Source organism: Microcebus murinus, chromosome 15, assembly GCF_040939455.1.
Source record: "Microcebus murinus isolate Inina chromosome 15, M.murinus_Inina_mat1.0, whole genome shotgun sequence".
Classification (NCBI taxonomy): Eukaryota; Metazoa; Chordata; class Mammalia; order Primates; family Cheirogaleidae; genus Microcebus; species Microcebus murinus.
The window spans coordinates 43,850,566-43,874,367 of NC_134118.1; the positions used below are offsets into that span (position 1 = coordinate 43,850,566).

General features: G+C 40.0%; 1 protein-coding gene across 4 annotated transcripts in view; it reads right to left on the minus strand.

Annotated features, from left to right (window-relative positions):
* GAB1 (GRB2 associated binding protein 1) overlaps positions 1 to 23,564 on the minus strand; it is a 128,766-nt gene extending 105,202 nt beyond the window's left edge. For 2 of the 4 annotated variants that reach the window (XM_012783811.2, XM_012783807.2), the window contains exon 1: positions 23,364 to 23,564. In XM_012783811.2, coding sequence (XP_012639265.1) covers positions 23,364 to 23,435 — 72 coding nt within the window. In that variant the 5' untranslated portion in view covers positions 23,436 to 23,564. The remainder of the gene's footprint in view (positions 1 to 23,363) is intronic. The other 2 variants (XM_012783812.2, XM_012783808.2) reach the window with 1 other exon arrangement.
* Positions 23,565 to 23,802: the final 238 nt, after the last annotated feature.

Here is a 23,802-nt window from a genome sequence, read left to right on the forward strand (position 1 = left end):
CATAACTATGATTAGCCAGTGTGTCATTTTAATTACCACAGGAGGGTAGCTGTGCCCTTATCTTTTATCCTTCCATGTCCATCTCCGATATATCACATATAGTAATTCCTTTAGGTTGCCCAGCATCTGAACTCCCCTTCCTATATTTGGAAAATTATTAACCTTGATACTACAAGAGCCAAAAACTCCAGATAATTGCTTCTCAACCACTCCTACAACCAGAGTTCAGGCACTTGATTAGGTACACTGGCTCCACCAAATAAATCCAATCCAGATTTTGAATCTCAGGCAGTTATAAGAAAAAAGAACTATACAGACACCTTGTTTAGAAGCTGGGTCAGTGAATGCAGTTTCTAAAGGCAGCAGTGGTGGCACTGGGTGTCTAGTGTCACTGGTGCTAGCAGTACCAGACACAAGGTCTGTGATCATGGCCTGGGAGACAGTGGCGATATGTTTCCTGGACCAGCTCAGCAGCACTGTTCCTGGTTGACAAGCTGCCAAGGTGGGTTTCCAGCTATCCTGGAGAAACTCCTTTTGTGATTAAATGAGCCAGAGATTTCTGTTGCTTGCGACTGAGAATCCTGGGTGATATGCCAGATCAGGTAACACTTTATTGCTTTTGGTCAAAGGCCACTGTTAGATTTACAGAGCAAACAAGTACAGTGAGATCTTCCCAGAAACTCAGGGAGTCAAGAGTAAGTTGCTGAGCAAGATGTTATTAGCATTTCTGAAATTATTTCTTAACAGGAATGATAGGATGAATATGTACATCACCATGCTGTTTTCATAGCAGTAATCTAAAATATGATTTTTTACCTGTCATACTGAGAGATGCAGTACAGCACTGGTATTCCCCTAAAAAGCATCCAGGTACATTCTCGCATATTTGAAAGGTTTCATATTACGTAAGAAATCCCTCCCAAAACATTAATATTTTTATCTGCTTGCTTAGCCTTTCCCAAAGAAATGGTGATGACATTCCATTAAGCTGACTCAGTCAGTCGCATCACCTGTGTTAGCCTGATAGAGAAATCTTGAAAATATGCAACCTTGGAGAAAAGACCAGATAGGAATTGAAAAATATAACTTTTAAAACTGGAAATAAGTACTCATTCTTTATCTTTATTTAGAATTGATATTTCTCCTAGAATAATCTAACTTTAGTCACCCAAGATAATGCATTTGATTTACCCTAGTCACTGTAACTAAATTGTACAGAAGTCCATATTAAATTTTTCTTTTACCACTGTACTTAAAAAAATATTTTCAGTAAGTCCCAAACTGCTGTAGAAGTCACATGAAAAAAAAAAAAAAAAAAAAAACCTTTGGCCCATGGAAAAAAATTCTTTTTCACAGTAAACAGCAAGATTCTGAGAAAAATCAACTCACAAGAATACTTTTTTTAGCATGATGGTAAGGGTTTGGGAAAAAGAAACTTACAGGAAAAAGAGTTTGTGTTGCCAGTTATTCATTCACCTTTTTTTTTTTTTTTTTTTGCTATTTTTGCAATATCCAAGTAGAATTTCTTATCCTAAACCTAATTTTATTTCCATTTTGTCCTTTAAAGGTTTCAATCTTCTAATTATAAAACCTAACAGTTAACCACTGAAAAGATGGTAATTCCTAAGTATAGAAGCTTTTTTAACTTTTAGTTCAAAAATTAAAAGAGGCCAGGCACAGTGGCTCACACCTGTAATCCCAGTGCTTTGGGCAGCTAAGGTGAAAGGATTGCTTGAGCTCAGGAGTTCAAGACCTGAGCAAGACCGAGAACTTGTCTCTACTAAAAATAGAAAAAAAATAAATTAGCCCTGCTTAGTGGCGAGAGCCTGTAGTCCCAACTACACAGGAGGCTGAGGCAGGAAGATCGCTTGAGCTCAAGAGTTTGAGGTTGCAGTGCGCTATGCTGATACCACTATACTCTAGCTGGGGCAACAGAGTAAGACTCTGCCTCCAAAAAGAAAAAAAAAAAGGTCGAATAGAAAAAAGTATTTTTGCTCTCAAACAATTAAAGCAAATTTAAAACAGAATAAAAGTAAAATAAATAAATAAACCAGAATCAGAAGAATGTAAACTGAAAAATATCCCAGTTCCTCAACTCTGATTTTTTAAATTGAAGTGATATATATGTGATTATTCTCTCCCTCATTATTTCAGAATAGGACACAGAGTGGTGAATCTATTTATACAAAGGAAGATTCTGTCTTTAAGCCAGGATTCATATGAAATTAGATCACTTCTACAAGGCCATATAGTTTTATGCAACATTCATAAAAGAGCCATTTCCTCTTCTCTCTAAAATCATTATAAACCAAAGTTGCTAAAAAATTAAGCAGGCTGCGACTTGCCTGATCTACAGAAATGAAAGCCTCTTATACGATATTTAGAACTTTAGAGTGACTCATGGAAAAAAAAAGTAGGCTGCTGTTAAGTTGACATATCCCAAGTTAGGGTTCCCCAGTCTCTCTGTGGAGCCCTGAGATTGGAGGAAGAGAGAGTGAGAGTCTGCACAGTGTATATAACATGACAGGGGGAGGTCAACACCATCACTTTAGGTTTAACAAACACCTTTGGCACTGGGAGCCCCTGCAAATCTCAGAGAGGCCTGGTGTGGAGGGAAGAGGTTCTCCAGGAAAAACTTCCACATCTACCATTAGATCCCAAACTCTGGCGGGCCTGGTGACAAATGAGTATGAGGACATACTCAACACCAGCTGGGCACACAGCCCTACAGAGGGCTTACCTAGAGCACGCCCACAGAGGACACGGCACACCTTCCATAAAGTTACACACTTAAGGGTAGCACATACTTCGGGAAACCCAATATAAATGGGGAAACACGGTGTCATGCAACCATTAGAAATGGTTATTACAAAGCACATGGCAATGTTCTCCTGTCATCCACCAAGATAGGAGGAGAACAGGACTTGTCTGGGCTTTACAGTTTTCACACAGGGCATAGGTAGATGCAAATGGTTCTATGGGTTTTGGTGGTTGGTGTTGACTACTTACAAAACTCGCTAATGGACACAGTTAGCATCTACTTTTAGTATCAGACATTTGCAGTATCATTCATGGCATGCTGGATGTCATCTGGATGAGGGAGTGGTCACTGAACCAGGCGTCACTATAGTTTCATGCTTATTTCCTGTTACTCTGAGAAAACAGAAATAGCCCCAAAGGAGGCCAACCCTGGAACACCTGACAGCTGGGGCCTTCTAATATGTCACTCCTTAAGTACTGTTTAACTGCTAATAACACTTAAAATGTTATCACACATTTACTTAACTCTGCAGTTTATAACAAACCTACCAAACGGGACAAGCCAGTCTGGATTATACAATATGTAAATAAGTCAGGGAGCTAGGGAGCAAGCTGAGAGTAGGACAAGTTGGAACAATGGCTAAATGAGTTAAACCTTACTATACCTGAAGGCAGCCTCTTCATTCACTTTTTTCCTCGTATTTTACAACTAAAATATGCAGAATACAATAACCAACAAAAAAGTGTATGTATCCTCACAAATGCCAATAAGTAAGCCACCAAAATTAATTAAAAGGGGCACACAAGTCAATATTTAAATTTCATTTAGTTTAAAAAAAAACCTGGTGTATCTACTGAATAACTCATATTTGGGCCTGAAAATATTAACCCATTCTAAAGAGATCATAAGTAATTAGTATCTTCTTCCCCCTCAGACACAAGCCATCAGCTTAAATGTAGGCCGAATGCCAGGACTCAAGTTTCACTAGTGTTGTTTTATGACTTGAATAAATTGTTTTAGTTTCATACATGTACTTGTTTGAAAAATACATTTTATATTCACCAACTTCAGAGATGTTGAAGAAGTAGTAAATAGTGAAACTGGTAACATTCCATAAGTATTCGTATAGCACAATGAACTGACATAGTAGAGAAGCTCCACAAATGAAATAACATTTTATAGTAAAAAAGGAAAACAGAATGATAATCAAAGGTATTCATTAACTCACAGTGCTTTGTGAAGATTATAATCACCTACAAATTTTTCTTTTAAACAGTTATAAATCAACAGAAAAAAAAGCTATGAAAAATCAAAGCTGGGTTATACAATTAGTTAAGAGTAGATAGTGGCCGTGTAAATATAAGAATCACACATAATCTTGACAAAATTACAAGTAAATCACTGAAGTTCAACAAAAGAGAACTGAAATGTAATAACTTTGATCTGGAAATTTTAAAGGATATATACACCCAACTGACAAATTAAATATAAATATATATACTCATTAAAATATCTCTTAAAGATTTAAGGCTTGGTTTAATGTACCACAGTTCTTAGGTTCTGAGTTTTCAAATTAAAAAAAAAAAATAGTAACTTACATGAATATACATATTTCTCAGCATAGCTGTATCTTCATTCCCTTCCACTAAAGATTTATAAAACATATTAAAAAATAACAATGCACAAATTTGTTCTTTCCTGTTTTTGATATTTCATATTTATGATTTAAAAATAATAAGTCCTAGTAATCATTTTCAAAGAGATAGAGGGGGGGAAAAGCCCTCAAGAAGGGAGGGGGAATCCACTGCTGGCAATCCCATTACATGCACATTTAATATATTATTGCAAAATCTTTGATAGCAGGAGTGAGAGTTGGTATCAACTCTCTGTATCTTTCCACTCTGAAGGGTAAGCGTGAGGCAAGGTTGCAAACTGGCCCAGACTGTGGAAACTACCACCTTGTGGTGAGCACCCACGGCTTCCGCAGATTCTAGATTCAAACGCCACCTCATTACATTGTCATCCCTACCCACCCCATACCACAATAGGTAAGCAGGAGAAAAAAAAAATGAAGGTGAATAAATGGCTTTTGAAAAACCTCTCTGGTGCTTCTGACCTCCCTCTCCCTCAAAATGAGAACTAGAGAACTAAACATATGCTGTCTCATCTACTCACCTTTAAAACCCTGTATATCACAATATCTGAGAAACCCTGCTTTCAAATGACTCCTCCCTTGACTAGTTTTAGAGCCAAAAGTTGTGGTTTCGGCCAGACAGGTATCAACGACAAGTCAAAAAAGTATTTGTGGACAGATATAGATCCCAGACCATAAAATCAGAACCTTGTAAAGACAATTTCTGTACTATGTAGGGTTGAACCAGGCTGGCATCTTTGTGATCTGAGCATCCACTAGGTAGGAGTTTACACTACAGGCACCCTGGTTTATCCTGTCTGTCCTGTTCCAGCCATTTGTGTTCACACAATAAGCTTGCAGGAGAAGTTCTCCAGCTAGACTCACAGAAAGAGTTTCAGGACTAATTCTGCAAAGACAAAAAACAGGCTGAGTAGGAACTCAAATTCATTTAGCACAGATTACGAAAAGGCATTTGTGAGACAATGGCCAAAAGTACCTATTTTGAAAATATATAAAAGGTGGTAGGAAAGATAAGATCCAAAATTTCTGCAGAATTTTTTTAAAACAAGGTGTGGTTCTGTTGGGAGGGTAAGGGAAATATCCTAAATAATATCTTCTAAAATCTTTCCCTTCCAAGAACAAGTAAAAAGTTTACAGGTTCAAATCTCTACACTCCTTTCAGAAATCCCCACTGCTTGTTTAGCAGGCCTCCAAAAAGCCTACATTAGCTGGTAAATATTCAAATACAGTTATTCAAAATATGTTAATGAGGCTAACGTGGTGCTTGCATCACAGAACCCCACCCTCCCTTTCTTTGTGTGAAGTGAACCTGTGCAGGTTAAAACAAGCGTGCCAAACACTTGGTAAGTGAGATTACTGACTGCTGGCTGAGCAACTGCCAATTTAAAATAAGCATTTAAGGAGAAGGGCTTTACTCAAATGTATGTTGTACTTAAAAATGGACACAGATTTTCATTTTGATGTTCAGGTCACTCCCACCCCCATATTCCTCTGTCAGTGTAAAAACATAAGCATTTAACAATTGACATTTGAATTAAGCATCATGTTCAAAGTACCCTAAATATTCCAAGGTACTTTACAAGTACTCTTTTTAAAATAATTTCCCAGTGAAATATTTTTCATTCTACAAATGAAGAAATGGAAGTAGTGGTTGCACACTGTATAGATAGTGGTAACTGGAATCAAAAGCTGAACTCAGTTATTTTGACAGTTAATCTCTCTTTAGCACAATACTGAGTACTTCTTTTGTGAACATAAACCACAAAGCAAGTAGTTGCTCACTGTTGGTTTGTACATATTCTTAAAATTTCAATATTTCCCCCACAAAATCAGACTATCTTAACATTTTCATTTGTCTTTCTCCCTGCCTCCCCCTCCATAAAAGGCATTAGCTTGTTTCTTCATCCACACAGACATTCCATTCATAGTCTGAATTTCAGAACTTGGGCCATGCAGCTTCATTTTCAGAACAGAAAGCACTGGTTCCAAAAAAATCTCAACACCTCCCAGTCCCTAAATTAGTGCCCAAATCACCAGACCTTATGTAGGAAATCGGGATCCAGTATCTTAAATGTAAAAAAATTAAAGGGGGGTTGGAAGGAAGGTATAAATGAGATTACACACTTATCCATGGTGACTCATTCTCATATGCTCAAGATTAAACAGAGCACTGACTCTAGGATCAGGAAAGAATTTTTCCTTAGGGGAAGAAAGGGGTGTGGAATTTCCAAATGTGCACTAAAGTAGGATCATCTGTGTGGATCAGGTGAGCAAATCCCACATAATTAACTTCCTACTACTGTGAAGGAGCAAACATAGGTGGAAGCGCACGCCTTCCTGAAAGGTGTTTGTGTAAAGCCCCTTCAGATGTTTCCAATACTACAGACATGGAATGGGGGAGCGAGAGAGACTGGGCTGGCACAACAACGTGAACATACTTGACGCTACTGAACTGTACACTTAAAAAAGGTTAAGGTGGCCGGGCGCGGTGGCTCACGCCTGTAATCCTAGCTCTCTGGGAGGCCGAGGCGGGCGGATTGCTCAAGGTCAGGAGTTCAAAACCAGCCTGAGCGAGACCCCGTCTCTACCATAAAAATAGAAAGAAATTAATTGGCCAACTAATATATATATATATAAAAATCAGCCGAGCATGGTGGCGAATGCCTGTAGTCCCAGCTACTCGGGAGGCTGAGGCAGGAGGATCGCTTGAGCCCAGGAGTTTGAGGTTGCTGTGAGCTAGGCTGACGCCACGGCACTCACTCTAGCCTAGGCAACAAAAGCGAGACTCTGTCTCAAAAAAAAAAAAAAAAAAAAAGGTTAAGGTGGTCAATTTTTATGCTATGTGGGGTATTTTATTTTGTTTTTTAACCACAATTGAAAATAAAAATAAAGAAGAGAAAAAGAGAGAGAGAGATTGGGAAGAACTGCTCTGTGGGACGGCTTAAAGGCTCTTGAAATAATGTGTAAGGGTTTGAATTTTAGAAATTACAGCAACCCACTGAAGATGGAGGTGGATGTGGCAGCTTGGGAATAGCTTTGGGCTGGGCATGGGAAGCTGTGTCCTAGTCTTACCTCTGCATGCTGGAACCAACTGGCCTTGGACTCAGGGTATTTCCTAGGCCTAAATTCTCTAGGGCCTCATTTTTCTCATTAAGAACAGATAGTAGTAAAATTTTTTCTCCTTTAAGAAAAATTGGCCTTATTCTTGAGTCATTTTCTCCTTTAAGTGTTTCAATAAAAATCTCAAAGTTAAGAAAATGTATTTTGATTTGGAAGTATATGGTTTAGAAAGAACAGATCCTGTTTGAAAACAGACATAAATGTTTTCAAGGCTAGAACTTACTCGAAAGATGAAAACTATTTCAACATCCATGTTCCAATTTCCCTTGGTGAAAGTATAGGTTTCTCAACATATAACTAATTTTTCCAACTTGGGGAAAAAAGCATATTGGCTAAAAAATTTAGTATACATAAAACCTACAATAAGAGAGTATCTTTCAGTTGTTTAAGAATCACTGGCTGGCTCACGCCTGTAATCCTAGCTCTTGGGAGGCCGAGGCGGGCGGATTGCTCAAGGTCAGGAGTTCAAAACCAGCCTGAGCAAGAGCGAGACCCCGTCTCTACTATAAACAGAAAGAAATTAATTGGCCAACTGATATATATATATAAAAAATTAGCCGGGCATAGTGGTGCATGCCTGTAGTCCCAGCTACTCGGGAGGCTGAGGCAGAAGGATCACTCGAGCCCAGGAGTTTGAGGTTGCTGTGAGCTAGGCTGACACCACGGCACTCACTCTAGCCTGGACAACAAAGTGAGACTCTGTCTCAAAAAAAAAAAAATAAAAAAAAAAAAAGAATCACTGGCAAAAGTAGGTAGATATTAAAGATTTAAATATGAATATTAAAAATTGTAGTCTATAACAAGTGACGAAAGTACCAATATACCATGAATTTTAAGTCAATCTATACATTTTCTATTCAAATATAACAATATTATAAGGCTAAATATGTACATTATAATTCAATAAGTCTTAAACATTAAATTATTAAAGAAACATTTCCTTTTAGTAACTTGTGCAAAAGGGCAATAAATCAGCTCACCTAGTATTTTATAACACTTTTTTCTATGTCAAACCCAAAACTGAAAATGGTAAGCTAAAATACTCTCCCTGAAAATTTATGTGATTTTTTTAATTGCACTTAGATGACTATTTAATGCTATAAGTCTTCCTAAGAATATTTATACTTGTTTTCAGAAAATATAAATAGTTATTAGAAACACCTATCATTATGTTAAACAACATACGGGTTAGAATAAATTACAGGAAAAAAATCTGAAAAAATAATTAAGAATATTAAGAGGCTCATAAAAAAAAAAAAAAAAAAAGAGAGAGACCTAAAAAGTGAATGGTTTAAAAAACACAAGAAAGCAGGTAATAAGGTCACCTTAAATGAAGACAGCAAGTCCTGAGCCCAGCTTTCAATTCTCAGGGCAGGGTAGTAGTCACAGGAGTCTAGCCTTTCTCAGTTGCCACAGTAAATGGTAGAAGCTGATTCTGAGTCTCCACCAGCATACAGCAACCACCCTTCTATTCACTCCTCCTATTCAGGAGCAAAGTGATCTGCTAACAGAACTTACTTAGGCTCTAGTGCAATGAGAGGGTGTGGTAGCCACTTCATATAATAACAATAATGATCCTCAACACTTACAAAGCAGATATGAAGATTCTGTAAGATCTTGTGGGCAGATGGGCACGACGATATCTAAGAGGCTGCAGTATCCCTGAGTAAATGGATGGAGAAGGGAGAGAGCCTGAAGGATTAGCAATTAGGCTAATTAGTTAATATGGTACTATAGGGGTGAAAAGTTCTAAAGTACAATGTGGGTCTCTAGCACAAGTATATGGAAAAATGAACACTTTGATGCAAAGACAGTTAGAAAAGATTAATAATTTAACAAAAGCTGGTGATACTCATCCTTTTAAAATTAAACTTCCAAAATTCTTTTTCTTTCTTTATTTTTTTTGGTCAAGATCTCTCTCCAAGGTAACTGGATGGAATTATAAAGTTCCCCTAGGGAAATAGTAAAAAAAATAAATAAATAAAAATAAAAAAGGGCAGCTGTCTAGAAGCAGAGTTCAGTAGGTAGTTAGAAATAATATACTTTACTGTATTAGTCTGGTAGGATTACGGAACCATTCCCACCTGGCCCACCTCTTGACCAATTTTCTAAAATACAGTCTGTCTCTCTTGCTCTTTCTCTAATGTGGACTTAAAAATCAAATTTAGGTTAAAACAGACAGATTAGAATACATAAATTAAACACACACATACATGAGTTGAAAAACATGAGAATTTTAACTTCTTTAGTCAAGGAGAACCACTTCAGTGTCCTTTAACAAATCAACCACATGCAACTAACCAAAATTTAGAGCAAACCAGACATGTATTAAAAAGACAATGGGAAAGAATATTTGAAATTTGAAATACTCCAGAAATCTGGACTATACTTTAATAACATGCTTTCAGATCCAACAACTAGAATTACCAGAACTTCTGCTGAAGAGCTAATCTTCCATCATGTCATCTTTCCTCTTCATCTTTAAGCCATTCATAAACTCTTGATTCAGTAACACACATTCTTTTTAAAATCAATACCTACCTAATACCTTCCTTGGTTTAATAAAGTCTTTTGAGCTTCTCAGTGATGGGTAGGTAGGTACTTTCTCATATTCTAACCTTTTTAAAAATTCCCTTTCTCTTTTGTCATCCTCTATGTCCCCTTTGGGGGGGGACATAGAAACCACCCTTCTATTTGATCTATACCACTGCCAAAAAAAACTGAACACATATCTTTTTAAGCATCACAGCATATTGCTCTCATCCCACAGATGAGAGGTCAAATTTACTTTCCGAGTTTTGGATCTTGCTTTCCTAGTCTACTCTTTACTTATTTCTATTTTCTTTTCTCTCTCTTTTTTCCTCTATGCCCAACTCAGAATTTCTCCAAATGTAATCTAAGGACCAGCCACATCAGAATCAGCTGGGGTTTAAGTGACAAACTTTGTTTTCTGGGTCCCTACCTTACTAAAAATATCACAGGAGGGTAGGACCCAAGAACTTCATTTTAGAATTTAGGTGATTGTGATACACACTGAAGCTTGTAGATCACTACCCCAAACCCTTGATTCTTCCCAACCAAAAGACACAAGGGCTATACCAAGCTATAAACTAGTACCCTCAGATCATCAGAGAGGAAGTAACATGGTGACAGTTCTCTCTTCACCTTCCTTTTCAAATACAGATGGAGAAGGCCAAGAAGGCTTGGAGAGTGGAACATGAACTGAATGTGAGACATCAGCATAAATGCAGACTCGTCAGCCCTGCTCTGTGGCTACTGTCAATTACAGTAGCCAGACCTGCAAGAGGACTTGATTACATGTAATTTATAAAAAGTAAACAAGCTGGGCAGCTTGTGAACAATGAATGGGGATATTCCAGCCAAGAGGTAATAAAATGCATGAATAAATGACTCAGCATCCCCCTACCACCAACCAACCAATTGGTTGTACTAGGAGAGCAAGGGCAAAATGAGTATTTTGGTAATGATTTAAATGAGAACAGATTGTTGGAGAGAGATTCTGCTAATCACATAAACCCTTCACAACCTCTAGCGTTCAAAAGCTCAGCCATCTCAAGGACTGTTTTTCTCACATTACTTAAGTCAGAAAAATAAATGTTTGGTTCCTGTAATACAACACAATCCTGCATCTGAATTATGGCTTTCACTGAAAACAAAGGGAAATAAACTAAACAAATAATACAGATATAAGAACCAAGCTTTATGAAATCGTTAACATGGGAGTTTCTCAACTTCAGCACATTGATATTTTGGGCCAGATAATTCTGTGCAACACAGGACATTCCCCAAAGTCCAGACATTGTCAAATGTCCCCTGGAGGGGGCAAAATTATCTCTCCATTGCCACTAAAAACCACTGCTTTACACAGACACGAGCATATTAGTAAAACAGTACATAGAACATATTTTTGACATAAAAATCTCAGGATTTTTTGCCTAAAAATATATGTGTGTGTGTGTATGTATGTACATTTAGGGCCATTTTAGGTATATCGCCCCATTTTTCTGTAATTTTTTCCATTACCAGGGATTAAAATATAACATCTTAGCATTAGTGAGCTATCTAAGCCATTACAAAAGTGCCACATAACAAAATAACTCCTCACTTTTCCTAGTCCCAATCAATCAGTTGACATATGCTGTCCACTTTATCTCCAAAATACTTCTGTTCATGTAACAGAGCCAACATATCCATCAGACATAGAAGGCACAGTGCCTGAAGCCCATGATACTTCTGGGAACACAAGTATTTTAATATTCGTTTCTTTTAAAATCAGAATAAAAATGGATATAATTATATAACAAATCCAGCTTAGAAAATACGCATCTTTATACTGACACAGTTGCAAAATGTGATTTTTAAATGTTTTTAATAGAGGAAGGGGGGGCCGATGAAAGCAAAAGTACCTGAAGCTCACAAAAGTCCCAACGTGGCCCCACCATAAAAGGGGAAATAGGCGATTAAACAGGTGAATACAATCAAGTGTGACAGGTGCTATGCTATGGGAATAACGGAGCATCATAGGAGGACAAAACATGCTCCAAGCACACTGTGACTGTGTGCACTTGTGATAGTGATATTCAGGGAAGGCTCCCAGAGGGAGGAGAATAAACAGAAGTTAGCCTGGTTGTGGAGACAAAGAAGGGAGGGTGAAGAATTCCTAGAGAAGAGGACAGCCTATGCAAAGGTCCAGAAAGAAGGATTATTGCAGCGCCCACCTAGACCATGAAAGTTCAGTATAGCTGAAGTGGAGAGACTGAAGAAGGTGGCAACAAATACTCCTGGAGGGGTGTGCTGGTGCCATGTCATCACAAAGAGCCTTGCAGGCCGAGGGAAGAGGTTGAGGCATTTGTAAGGGCAAAGGAACGCTGCAGAACAACTTCAAACTACAGAATGGCATCATCAGATACGTGTTTCAGAAAGGGCATTCTGGCTGCCTTGTTGAGGACAGTTTGGAGGAGCCCAAGACTGGAGGCAGAGGACTGGATATTGCAGCAATCCAGAAGAAAGGCAAAAGTAGCTCAGGCAACAGACAGACTAATAAGTCAATATATGTGGAAGGTGAAACTGGCAGGGTTTGGTCACTGGGTGTGGAGAATGAAGGAGAGAGGACAGTCAAAGAAAACCTGGCTTAAGCCACTGGGTGAGGGAACACCAAGAGGACCAGGCTTAGGGAGAGGATGATGAGACCTGCTGTGAGCACACTGACTTTGAGCCACCGTGGGGTATCTAAGCAGTTATGGATTTAAACAATTAGACCCATGGATCTGGGATAAGAAATGGGCTGAGATATAGTGTCTGGATTACCAGCATACGATTCAGGAGCATTTAAGTGGGTGTTAGAGTCATAGATGGGCTTTAAGGGTAAGAAACATTCCAGATTTTAATAATGTCTATGTGTGAGTTTATAAGAATTCTTATGAAAACTGAGAGTCCAGATTTCTAATCAAATTTTTAAAGGAGTTTAGGACCTCACATAGATAAAGAACCACTAATGAAGATGGAAGAAAAGAGAGACTAACCAGGGCTAGTCCTAGAACCCTTAGAAACTTCAGCATTTACAGAAACCAAAGCCTGAGGTCAGGAAGACACAGGAAAGAACATGTTTTAAGAAGAGGAATTTGTCAATCTCCTTCAACATCCTCAAGAGCTGTATGAAAAATAAGAACTAAAATATGTCCACTAAGATTTGGCAATAAGGAGGTCACTGGGGGAACTTAGTAGGGACCCTTTAGGTAAGGGTGGTAGAGAAAGGACCCAGGCTGTGTTCCATTATGAAATGAACAGCAAGTGTACACAAGCAACTCAAGAGTCCAGCTGGGAATGGGAGAAACAGAAATCGCATCTCCCTCCAGCCCCATCTATGAAAATTGAATTCATCTTTTAAGGTCCTGGTAAAATGTCTCTTGCCACCTTCAGTAAGCTTTCAGATCCCTGAATCAACCTTTCTCTGCTGAATTCTTCTAGAGCTCTGTCTCACACATCACCAGTCATAATATAATTTGTAGGGCTGAGTGCACCCCATGTCCCCTAAGGTGAAGACAGTGTCCTCTTGGTCCTCTTTTTTTGCATTCTTCACATTGTCTTGTTCCCAGAAGGTGTTTGCTCAGTGACTGAAGGACTTTGACCTGGGAGTTGAGAGACCAGCCCTCAGAACAGCTGGTTATGTTATATGACTTCAGACAAATCAATTAGTCTCCCTGAGGCTAGTTTTCATTCCCTGTAAAATGAGGAGGATGGGCTCTTGACCAGTGGAGAAGGAGATATATGTAAATGGAAAAGATAGCTATTGTTATTATAATGCAAATCGAAGAAAGCAACTGGATTAAAAGCCAAGGGACATGCAAACAAAACAGGAGAGAAAAATATGTTAGAAAAGGTTGAGAAACATTGGACAAGATGATTTATAATTTGGGGCTCAAAATTCTACAATTATTTGGTCATGCTATTCAAGAGACTGTGCAAAGAACTATACTATATATTTCAGACAGAGAACAAATGGCATCTTTGTCCTCTGGAAATTAAATATCCTACAACAAACACTAAAGAATGATAAACGAAGCCATAATTTTCTTTGTAAACAGATCATGTGTCTACACCTTTTACTGTGTATACTGTAGATTATTAAAATCAACTAGAAAAATATATTAGGCTTGCTTTTCCTATTTGAAGCATTAAACTTTTATAAATCTGACCCTTAATTATGTGACTGCTTAAAAGGGAGAGAAAGAAAAGAGAATATTGTTAATAGAACCAGTTTAATTTTATGCCTTTTTCTTTGGAGATAAAGGACCTATATACCCAGTGAAGATTAATTACTCAGAAGGCTTTGGTTTTATATAACACCATCACTAGAAACAAATTGCCTTCCCCAATATTCTGCATTCCTACTAGTTCAATATCTCCTTCTATCTGTTCTCAACACTTCAGACATTTAAACCTGAAACTGTTAAGGAGAAACTATAAAGTCCAAATACTCCTACATAACTTTGGGATCAATTATAACTTTGCCAGAGGGTAGGGGGTTCAAATAATACCTCCCTAACTGAATGAGGTAATCATTCCTCAGCAAGCTCTACACAACACCATTGGAATTCAAAACACTGAAGGTAGCACTTTACCAAGTGTTTCTTTTCCAGAATTGAAAGATTAAAGCACTTCTCTCTGGATAATCAAGGGGTCATCCCCCCAACCAGAAGCACTTTAATCTTGGCTACTACAACTCTGGCCAAGGCACTGATGGGAACGTGTTATGGACTGAAGCTGAGAAAGCACACCAGGCCCTTAATTCTTTAATCAAGTAGTCATCTCAGGGAGGAGTTCTGCTAGTCAGAAAGTGGCTTAACTAACCACATTTCCCAACACAGTAGTAACCAAAAACTACATTTCAGGAGAGAAAAACAATCTACATGCTGGGTGTAACATTATTATTCCTATTCTTGATTATCATAAACCTGTGCTACAAATTAACGGCCCCCTTTTCAGAGAAAAGGTGAAAGAATGAGTAAAAATTTTTACACAAATACTTTTGTGATGTTGGTGTTTAGGCTTATCTTAACAGACAAAAATTAGAAACCAATAGGGAAAAAATGAGAGGATAGAGAACTATGGGGCAAAGTGTGCTTTTACCTTTCTTCCACTTAGAAAAGTCAGCAAATAAAATTTTATAGCAACTGGCTGAGGCATTCAATAAAACAATAAAAACTACAACAAAAACAGGATGAGTTCTCCTGATCTACTGTACAGCATTTTCATTTCACTAAAACAAGCCTCTTAACTATAATTACATTTACCTGTTTATTTCACATATAAATTAATACATGCAGGCAAGAGGGATAAGTATTTAATTCAACCAAGCAACATGAAAGCAAATTACAACACCTTAGTGTTATTTGACATTTCCCCCCCTTCAGACCAGAGAATGGCCTCCTCTCACTTTTTTCTTGAAATGTAAAATAGAATTTTGATCATTTTTTCCCCCAGTGCAGTGTTCTTAAAGAATGTATAAAACTGTTTTTTTAAAAAAATTTAAACTACATGAGTCAAGGCAAAAGAAAACAAATAAAAAAGGAAAGGAAAAACAATGAACAGGATAGTTAAAGCAAAGTTTTAGTATTTTTCTTCCTTAAAAAAAAAAAAAGACCTAAGATTTTTACATTGAAAAGAAATGTTTGAACTCTCTGTATATTTTTAATTCATGGGACAATGTGGCTATTTGTATTTTTCCTTTTAAGACATTGTTTTTTGAATACATAACTTAGAGAATTACCTAGGTCAAGTATGAATTCAAAGTAAAAAGCTGAGAGAGAGAAAAAAACCACCACCATAAGAAAACCTGTTGGTAAATTTGGCATTCCTTTGAGTATTTAAAAATATAACTCACTTTAGAAATAGACAAACATTTCTGAAACACACACACAGGTAAGGAAAGAACAATTATATGGTATTCAAAATTTAAGATAACTCACATCACTCTTTCTAGAAGCTCTGTTCCTTTACAACTTACATCTTCATGTGCAGTTGGCATATATAGTAGCTCTGCTAAAAGAACCACATGGAAAATTTTTCTTCTAGATAATACTGTAGGACAGGGCTTGGCAGCTACAAGTTGTAATCAGTATGCTTCAAGAGCTAATGTAACAGAGATAACAACCAAACATGCATTACAATGCACAGCCTCAACTCTTTTTATAAAGCAGGCTAAGAGAGAGTCAAAAGTACTTGGGGTCAAAAGCACTTAGGTTATACTGTACTTTATACGCATTCAGCAATGAGAACCTCTCTTCAACTAGGGAGAATTTTGTTTCTTTGAATAAATGAAGTATAAAAGATTTGGACTGGGTGTGGTGGCTCACACTAGTAATCCCAACACTTTGTGGGAGCTAAGGCAGGAGGATCACTTGAGGCCAGGAGCTCGAAACCAGTCTGGACAACATAGTGAGAACCTTTCTCTATGATAAATTTAAAAATTTTTTTAATTAAAAAAAAAAATGTTAAAATATAAATGGTTCTTTTTTCCAGTTAGGGCATTCCCGTATTACTTAAGGTGCTCACACATACAGGCCAAGAATGGTCAAAAACTTCCAGTTCGTAAAAATGAGTTTTCCCAGCAATTCTACAGGCCAACATTGCCATCTACCATTAAGGCTCCCACAGCCATCCCACTGGCAACTAGAGTGGCTACTTATTTAATAAATGTGAAAAACCGCAGTATAATGGCTCATTTTCCCCCAGAAGTAATATAGAGAAAAGAATGCTAATTTTATTTGTGCTGTAGCCCAAGAGGCTTGAATAAAGAGACTTGTGACTTGATAAGTTTTCTGTACTTAGTTGACAGACATACTGAGATAAAAGGAGTCACATAAAGACTGTGACTTCAGTCCAAGTTCAAATGGCAAATTCAGATGGAGCTCTCGCTTGGTGGAAATGAGCCACCCTGTTAATGTGAGGAATGTGAAATGAGAGAAAGCCCTCCATCAACAGTCAGAAGGGGTTTAATGTGATCCAATGGTGATATTCTCTTCCCCCCAACGGGAGCTGGCACTCACACAGCTGGGCTAAGATGGCTTCCAAAGTCCAAAATAAGACGCTAGCCCAAGGCGGCCGTGGCCCTCCTGCTGGAACTCAGAAGCAAACGAATCAAAGGCCCTTTTATTCTTCCTCCTACCAGAACATGCTCCCTCTCTGTTGTAAACTAACTGCTTGCCAGAATGAATTATTTAGTTCAAAACAGACATAAAGAAATCTTAAATAACACATGTCCCTCAGAATTTTAATAAGTTCAGGTGACCAAACAGGTTGTTTTGTCTGTTTGTTTCTAGTTTGGTGCAGAAAATTCACTTGTGCTCAGGAGCCCATCAGGGGGATTGGGTCATAGCAGAAACAAAAACTTCTCAAACTAGAAGTTACAGTTGGTGGCCAAAATCCATGCATGAAACTGAGGTGTCCTGAAGCAGTTCTTTAACTAGGATGTCTAAACTCGACACAAAGTCCTTGTTCTTCCTTTAAAACCAGCCTTCCCTTATGATTTTGCTATTGCTGCCGGCAGTACCTCAACTCTTCCAAGAACAGAGCTTGAAATTCATTGGTGAAGTCTCCCCTGGCAGCCCCCTACCCTCTGCTCTCCGTCTGAACTCTTAGGCAACTGTCCCTCATTTGGCAATTATTCATACGTGGCCTTATAGCATTACAGCTTGTCTTCAAAAAGAGATTAGAGACTCCTTTAAGGGCGGGGAGTGGGCCTTTCCCTCCATTGCATTTCACATATGGCATATTACAAAAGCTCCTGAAATACCTGTTTATTATTCAGTCAACAGACGCTTGTTGAGTTTGTGCTCCGGGTGCTGCTCTGGGAGCTAGAGACACAGCACCCAGCACAGGAGCACAGGAGCCCGATGTGCCTGCCTTCTGTTAAGAGGAATACCACCACAGGATCCCCAGAGAATTCTGCTTAAGCAGCTCCTGATTATAGTCGCTAAACTATTTAAGATGCACAATAAACTAAGATTTAGTTCCTTAAAAGGAAGCCTACTGAGAAGCTCCCCATCTACCCCTTCTCCCTAAAAAAATGATGTCTGAGAAGATGAATGCTATATATACTGCCCTTCCCTCTCTCATTTTACAGAAAAGGAAACTGAGGATCACTATTGTGTGGGTGGGTAGTGGCAAAGCTTGAGTTTCCTCCTAGGGCAGCACGATTTACCCACGATTTACCCACTAAAAGCATCAGTGGCTACATCTAGTCACTTTTTAAAACAAAACTCTTCAAAAGTAAAGTAGTAGTCTACCTACCCCATGGTCGCTTCTGTCAGTCTCTGTAAGAAAATGAGGAGTGCTGGCACTTAATGTATGTTTTGACTCTATTACCTCTTAAACTTTCTCAATCTGCAATTATCAAGACCTTATGAACATATTTTGTGTTGACTCTAAGATATGGAATTTTACTTATTCCTTACGTACTTCTTAAGCAGAGTTATTATGGCAAAATACACTTAAATAACCAATTGGCTGCCAAGCAGGCTATCCAAGTATAACTCTTGCCACATTATTGTTCAAAGATATTCTTTTAACAAAAAATTTTTTAAAAAACCAGAATTCTAAAACTACCCTCCAAACTGCAATACCTTCCCCCAATGGTAATTTTGAATCCCAAACACCAACAATCAGATTTAGAGGCTCTGCAAGTTTAACATGGAGAGTTTTGTACTTATCATTAGGCTCAGGCATAACAAATAAATTAACTATCATAAAGGCTTAATGTAATTGCTAGTTGATAAACGTTGCTAACAGAAACAACATTCCTGCCATACTTGAAGAGGTAATAAGAAAACATTAGGAATTTGAACCATCTGTTTACTAATATGAAGAATGCAAGAAAAAAAATTTCTTCAACAGAATTATGCTCATTCAGTCACTGTAAGCAAAAGCTGCAGAATGCATTGATTGCTAGTGGTAATTGCCATAAAAAGCCAGGAAGAGCTTCCAGACATCACAGTCCTCTTTGTTGTAGTGACACTGTTGAGCTGGGACTTCATGCTTAGGACAGGTCCTGGGCTGTCCTTGAACCAAGGAGATGCTGATACTCTGCCTGCCCACACCCGCCTCCTCCATGTCAGATGTCAGGTGCCCACCCAGGAGGAGAGACTATTTCTGTTTCTAGGCCCATTTCCAGAACCAGGAGTGTGTTCTCGAAGTCCAGACAAGAACTGTCCTGTTAACTGACAGCTGCAGAGCAAACAGAGCCCAAGCTGGGTACAGATTACCCACCCAAGAACTGGCTGTGGTCTTGCTCCCCAGCTGGCTGTTGGCTAATAGGACACCTTGCTCTGGCCTCAGAAGCAGGTTCTCCTGCTGAGATTGCACACCTGCCCAACGCTGACAGCCGGCCCATGCAGGAGCCCACACTTGATGTTTGGCTTGAGGCAGGCCATAGGGAAGCTCCTCCTGCAGAGCTATGGTGGTAGCCAGCTGGCTTGAAGCAATCCTTTGTTTACAGACTTACATTTTATTTCAGCTCAAATTTCAAGTTCTGATGTAAATTCCATTATTATTTCTTTAAATAATTCTTTAAAAATCTGAGCACCACTCTTGAGTGCATACTACCAAGAGTTTACTTATTTTCTGTAACCCTAGTAACAGTGATCTGTATATGATTCTACTCCAGGTCCTTACCAAAGTAAAAAAGCAGCTGTTTAATATACAACACAGGATGAAAAAACCAGCAACACTGCAGTAGCAAAACTGAAAAGAAACATAAAAATTTTTACCTCCATTTTAAGTAGCATTTAAAAGCTTTACAGAGGCCGGGCACGGTGTAATCCTAGCACTCTGGGAGGAAGAGGCGGGCGGATTGCTCAAGGTCAGCCTGAGCAAGAGCGAGACCCTGTCTCTACTATAAACAGAAAGAAATTAATTGACTAACTAATATATATAGAAAAAGTTAGCCGGGCATGGTGGCGCATGCCTGTAGTCCCAGCTACTCGGGAGGCTGAGGCAGGAGGATTGCTTGAACCCAGGAGTTTGAGGTTGCTGTGAGCTAGGTTGACGCCACGGCACTCTAGCCTGGGCAACAGAGTGAGACTCTGTCTCAAAAAAAAAAAAAAAAGGCTTTACAGAGAATGAACCACATACAAGAGTCCTTATTACCCTTTTGCAAATCTAGAAAAAATTAAAAAGAGTAGAAAAGGCTGGGAATCTACTCACTATTTTAGTCATTGTCTCACTTTTTAAAAAATTTTATGGCACTTTCACTGTCTTTAGGGGAAATTCAAGAAAGGCTTCCATACCAGATCAACACACTAGTGTGGAAAGAAAACAATGCTGCTTGTGTTGACTATGAAACAGCAAACATAAAATGGAGTTGTAAATGGAATTCACTGGGGGCCATAATTTGAGATGGCCTTAAAGATAAAACTAAAACAATTTTTTGCCACTTAAAAGCCCTTAAGGATCATCTTAATCAGTGTTTGGGCTACCCTATAAATATTATAAACAGCAAGACAACTGTCAAATTCCCATGGGCCAAATATTTCCCAATAGAATCACAATGCTCAAACTCCCTGAAGTCTCATTTAGTAATTATAGTACCCAGCATCCAAAATATCTTTTCACAGCAAATCCATTCATTAAAAAATCATTATCCAGCAACATTTTGCCTATTGGGTGGCCAACAATCTTTCCTTTCACCCAGAAAATAAAGATTCTACATGAAAAGAAAACAAGCATAGGAAAGGCACTTATACATGCCTATATCACCGATGGTCAAAGCTGCTTTAGCAAAAACAATCTAAAATGGATGCCAAAGCCAAAAGGTCAATAATTTGGGGATGTCAGAATTTTCTGGGCAACCAACTCAACAGCTCAAATATAAGGTAAGCCTCACTTAACTTATAACATCTTCCCACCAGCTCGCTTAATTCTGACAGCCACCCTGTCTACTGTCTTCCTGGGCCATCTCCATCTACTCCACTAGTGTGTAAAGAAAACACTAGTGCTTTCTACAGTGTAGAAAACACCAGGCAAGAAAAGCCCTGGCTTTCCCCAAGCTGTTAGGCATATGCTTCCCCCTGTGGAAAACAATTTAGGGATCCCATGTCTCTCCTTTAAGTGTTCCCATGGTTTCAGTCTACACTGAGCTTGTTCCTCAAAACAGCCATAAAATATCCGAATCACTCAACTTGAGTACACAGTCATAAGCCACTCTGCACTGTTGGCTGACTTTTTCACATGTGCTTGTCTCATGGTCCCAAAGACTCAAAAAGCTACTTGAAGGCAAAGACCAGGTCTTAATGTGTCTTTAGCGCTGTGTGTCTGATCCACAGCCCACCTCCTCCTTGTATTTTCAACTAATATTCATTCATAGACTCATAGGTTATAATCTGAAGGGACCTTTAAAGATGACCTAGTCGGAGCCCCACATTTGCAAGGAACTACATTAGAGTCATTAACCTTTTAGAGTCTAGTCAGTCAGGAAGATCTGGGTTCAAATCCTGCCTCTCACATGTTATGTAGCCTCTTTTCCCTTCTGTAAAACAGAGGTAAAACCTACCTCAGAAAACGGCTATAATGGCCAAATGAGACTTTCTTATTTATTTATTTATTTAGTCCTTGTTAAGACATAATCTTTTTTGTTGATTTTCTTCCTGGTTAATATTACATTAAATTTCAAGCCCAAGAGGCGGGGACATTTTTCCTACTGTATTTTCTAATCTTATCGGTGGTGCCTAATACAGTGCTGGTGTCTTCTGAGTAAGACATAAACTCACCATGTGAAAGAATGCATTAAACCTCTACTATCACTGTCTGGTTCAGCAAATGTTCTTTAGTTCCCCAACACCCAATAACTTAGTTCTATGCATTTCCTAAACTGTACCTTCTCAAAACAAACATATCTTTCTCTCTACCCTCTTCTTTCTCGCTCACATACACACAACCTTTTTAGAACTAAGAGCTAAAAACCACTTCCTCTAGTATTTTTGGAATAAAGTTAGCACCTGTACCGGGAGATTCAGGTAAACTGTGACAGATGGAGAGACAGGATTTGGAAAGATTCAACATCTCTGGAGAGCTTTCTTATGATTTGTGGCAGCAAGTCCTCCAATGAAATTACTTGCCTATAATAAATTCTGGCAGAAAGTAAATCAGAAATTCACCGGTGAGTTGTCAGTGAAGTTAAATATTGTACTTCGTTCTATTCTATGCAAGCAAACAGTGACTAACAGGATTAACCTGAGCTCTAATAAAGGTTGTGGATATCTTTCAACAAGAAACGGGTTCCATTAGCACAGGTAGTAAATTTATACTTAAGAGGGCATAAATTTTGCTTTGGGGAACTTGTTTCACTAGAAAAAATATTTGTTCCAGATACCAGGACAAAAGCGTCATTTCTTTCCTTTGCAGGGGGCAGCGACAAAAGAACCAATGGGGAATGGGAATAAAATCCCAGACCCCCTGAGGAGGGCACAGGTTTCCACTAAAGCGAGGTCGTCTCTTTCAAGGAATATTTTTCCTAACAGCTAAAAACGGGTTAGCGCATAATCAGCATCTTGTATCAATTACACAAACACCATGTAAGCCACTCTGGTGCCCTGGGAAAGGACCACGACAGAAATTCCTTCTGGCTTCAGCTCTCCCTTCCAGCGGGGCTTGACAGCACGTCCAGGGCGCCCAAACACCAGCCACCAGGCTCCCCCCAGCGCCCTCCTCTCGCAGCCAACCGCCACGGCTCTCGGGCCAAACTCCAATGTGTCCCTCAATTCAAAACCGCGAAAATGCGAACCCTGCCAAGCAAACGGCAGGGCGCGTAATAACTTTTCTTTCAGGTCCACAGCCCGCCGGCTCCCCGCAGCCCAGCTCGCGGGGCAGGGGGCAGGGAGCGTGGACCAAAGGCAGGGCTGGAGAGTTCTAAAAAAGCCTCGGCGGTGCTCCTCGTGCGGGAAACTCGGCACGCAGCAGCCCGTAATAAATAGACGCAGATATAAAGAAGGGAGAAGACTACGCTTTCCATGGCACCCCCCCACCCCTTCTAAAAGGAATAAGAAAAACACGCAGCGGGCGTTTAGCTGCACATCTGGGCCGTCCCGTGGGGCGAGCGGGCCCGCGAAGGAGGCCATATGGAATCTGCAGGAAGAAAGTTAGTCGTCCGGCCAGGGCGTGAGTGCACGGCACCCGGTCCCCAGCCTGCCGGGGAGGGGGCCCAGGGGAAGGGGCCGGGGACTAGTTGGAGAACTGGCCCCGCGCGCGAGCCGGCCGCTCCGGAGGGGTGTGGACGCAAAAGGCCCGCGGAGCGGCGGCCGAGGCTTTACTTACATAACGCTTCAACTTCTTCTCCGGGGGGGACTTGCGCAGCCATCCCGAGCAGACCACTTCGCCGCCGCTCATGGTGCGCGCCTCTCGGGCTCCCGGCCGGGCAGCGGAGGGGCGGCGGGCGCGCTCCCGACAACAGCCGATGCCTGCCGGGCGCGCTGTGGCGAGGACTTCGCTCTACGGGTCGCGCACCCCGGGCCGACGGGGCGGGCAGGCTCCGCGGCGTGCTGACTCCGCGAGTTCGAGCCTCTCCCCCGCGGGTCTGAACAGACGGCAGCTGGGGCCGCCGGGGGGCCGAGGGCGCGCCGGCCTCCCTTCGGGGCGCCCGCCTCGCCTCCAGGCGCGCGGTCCTGCCGGCCGCCTCTGCTGCAGCGCTCGGACTCCGCGGGACTTTGCCTGGACGCGGAGCCGGAGCCTCAGCCTCGGTCCCTCGCGCTCCGCC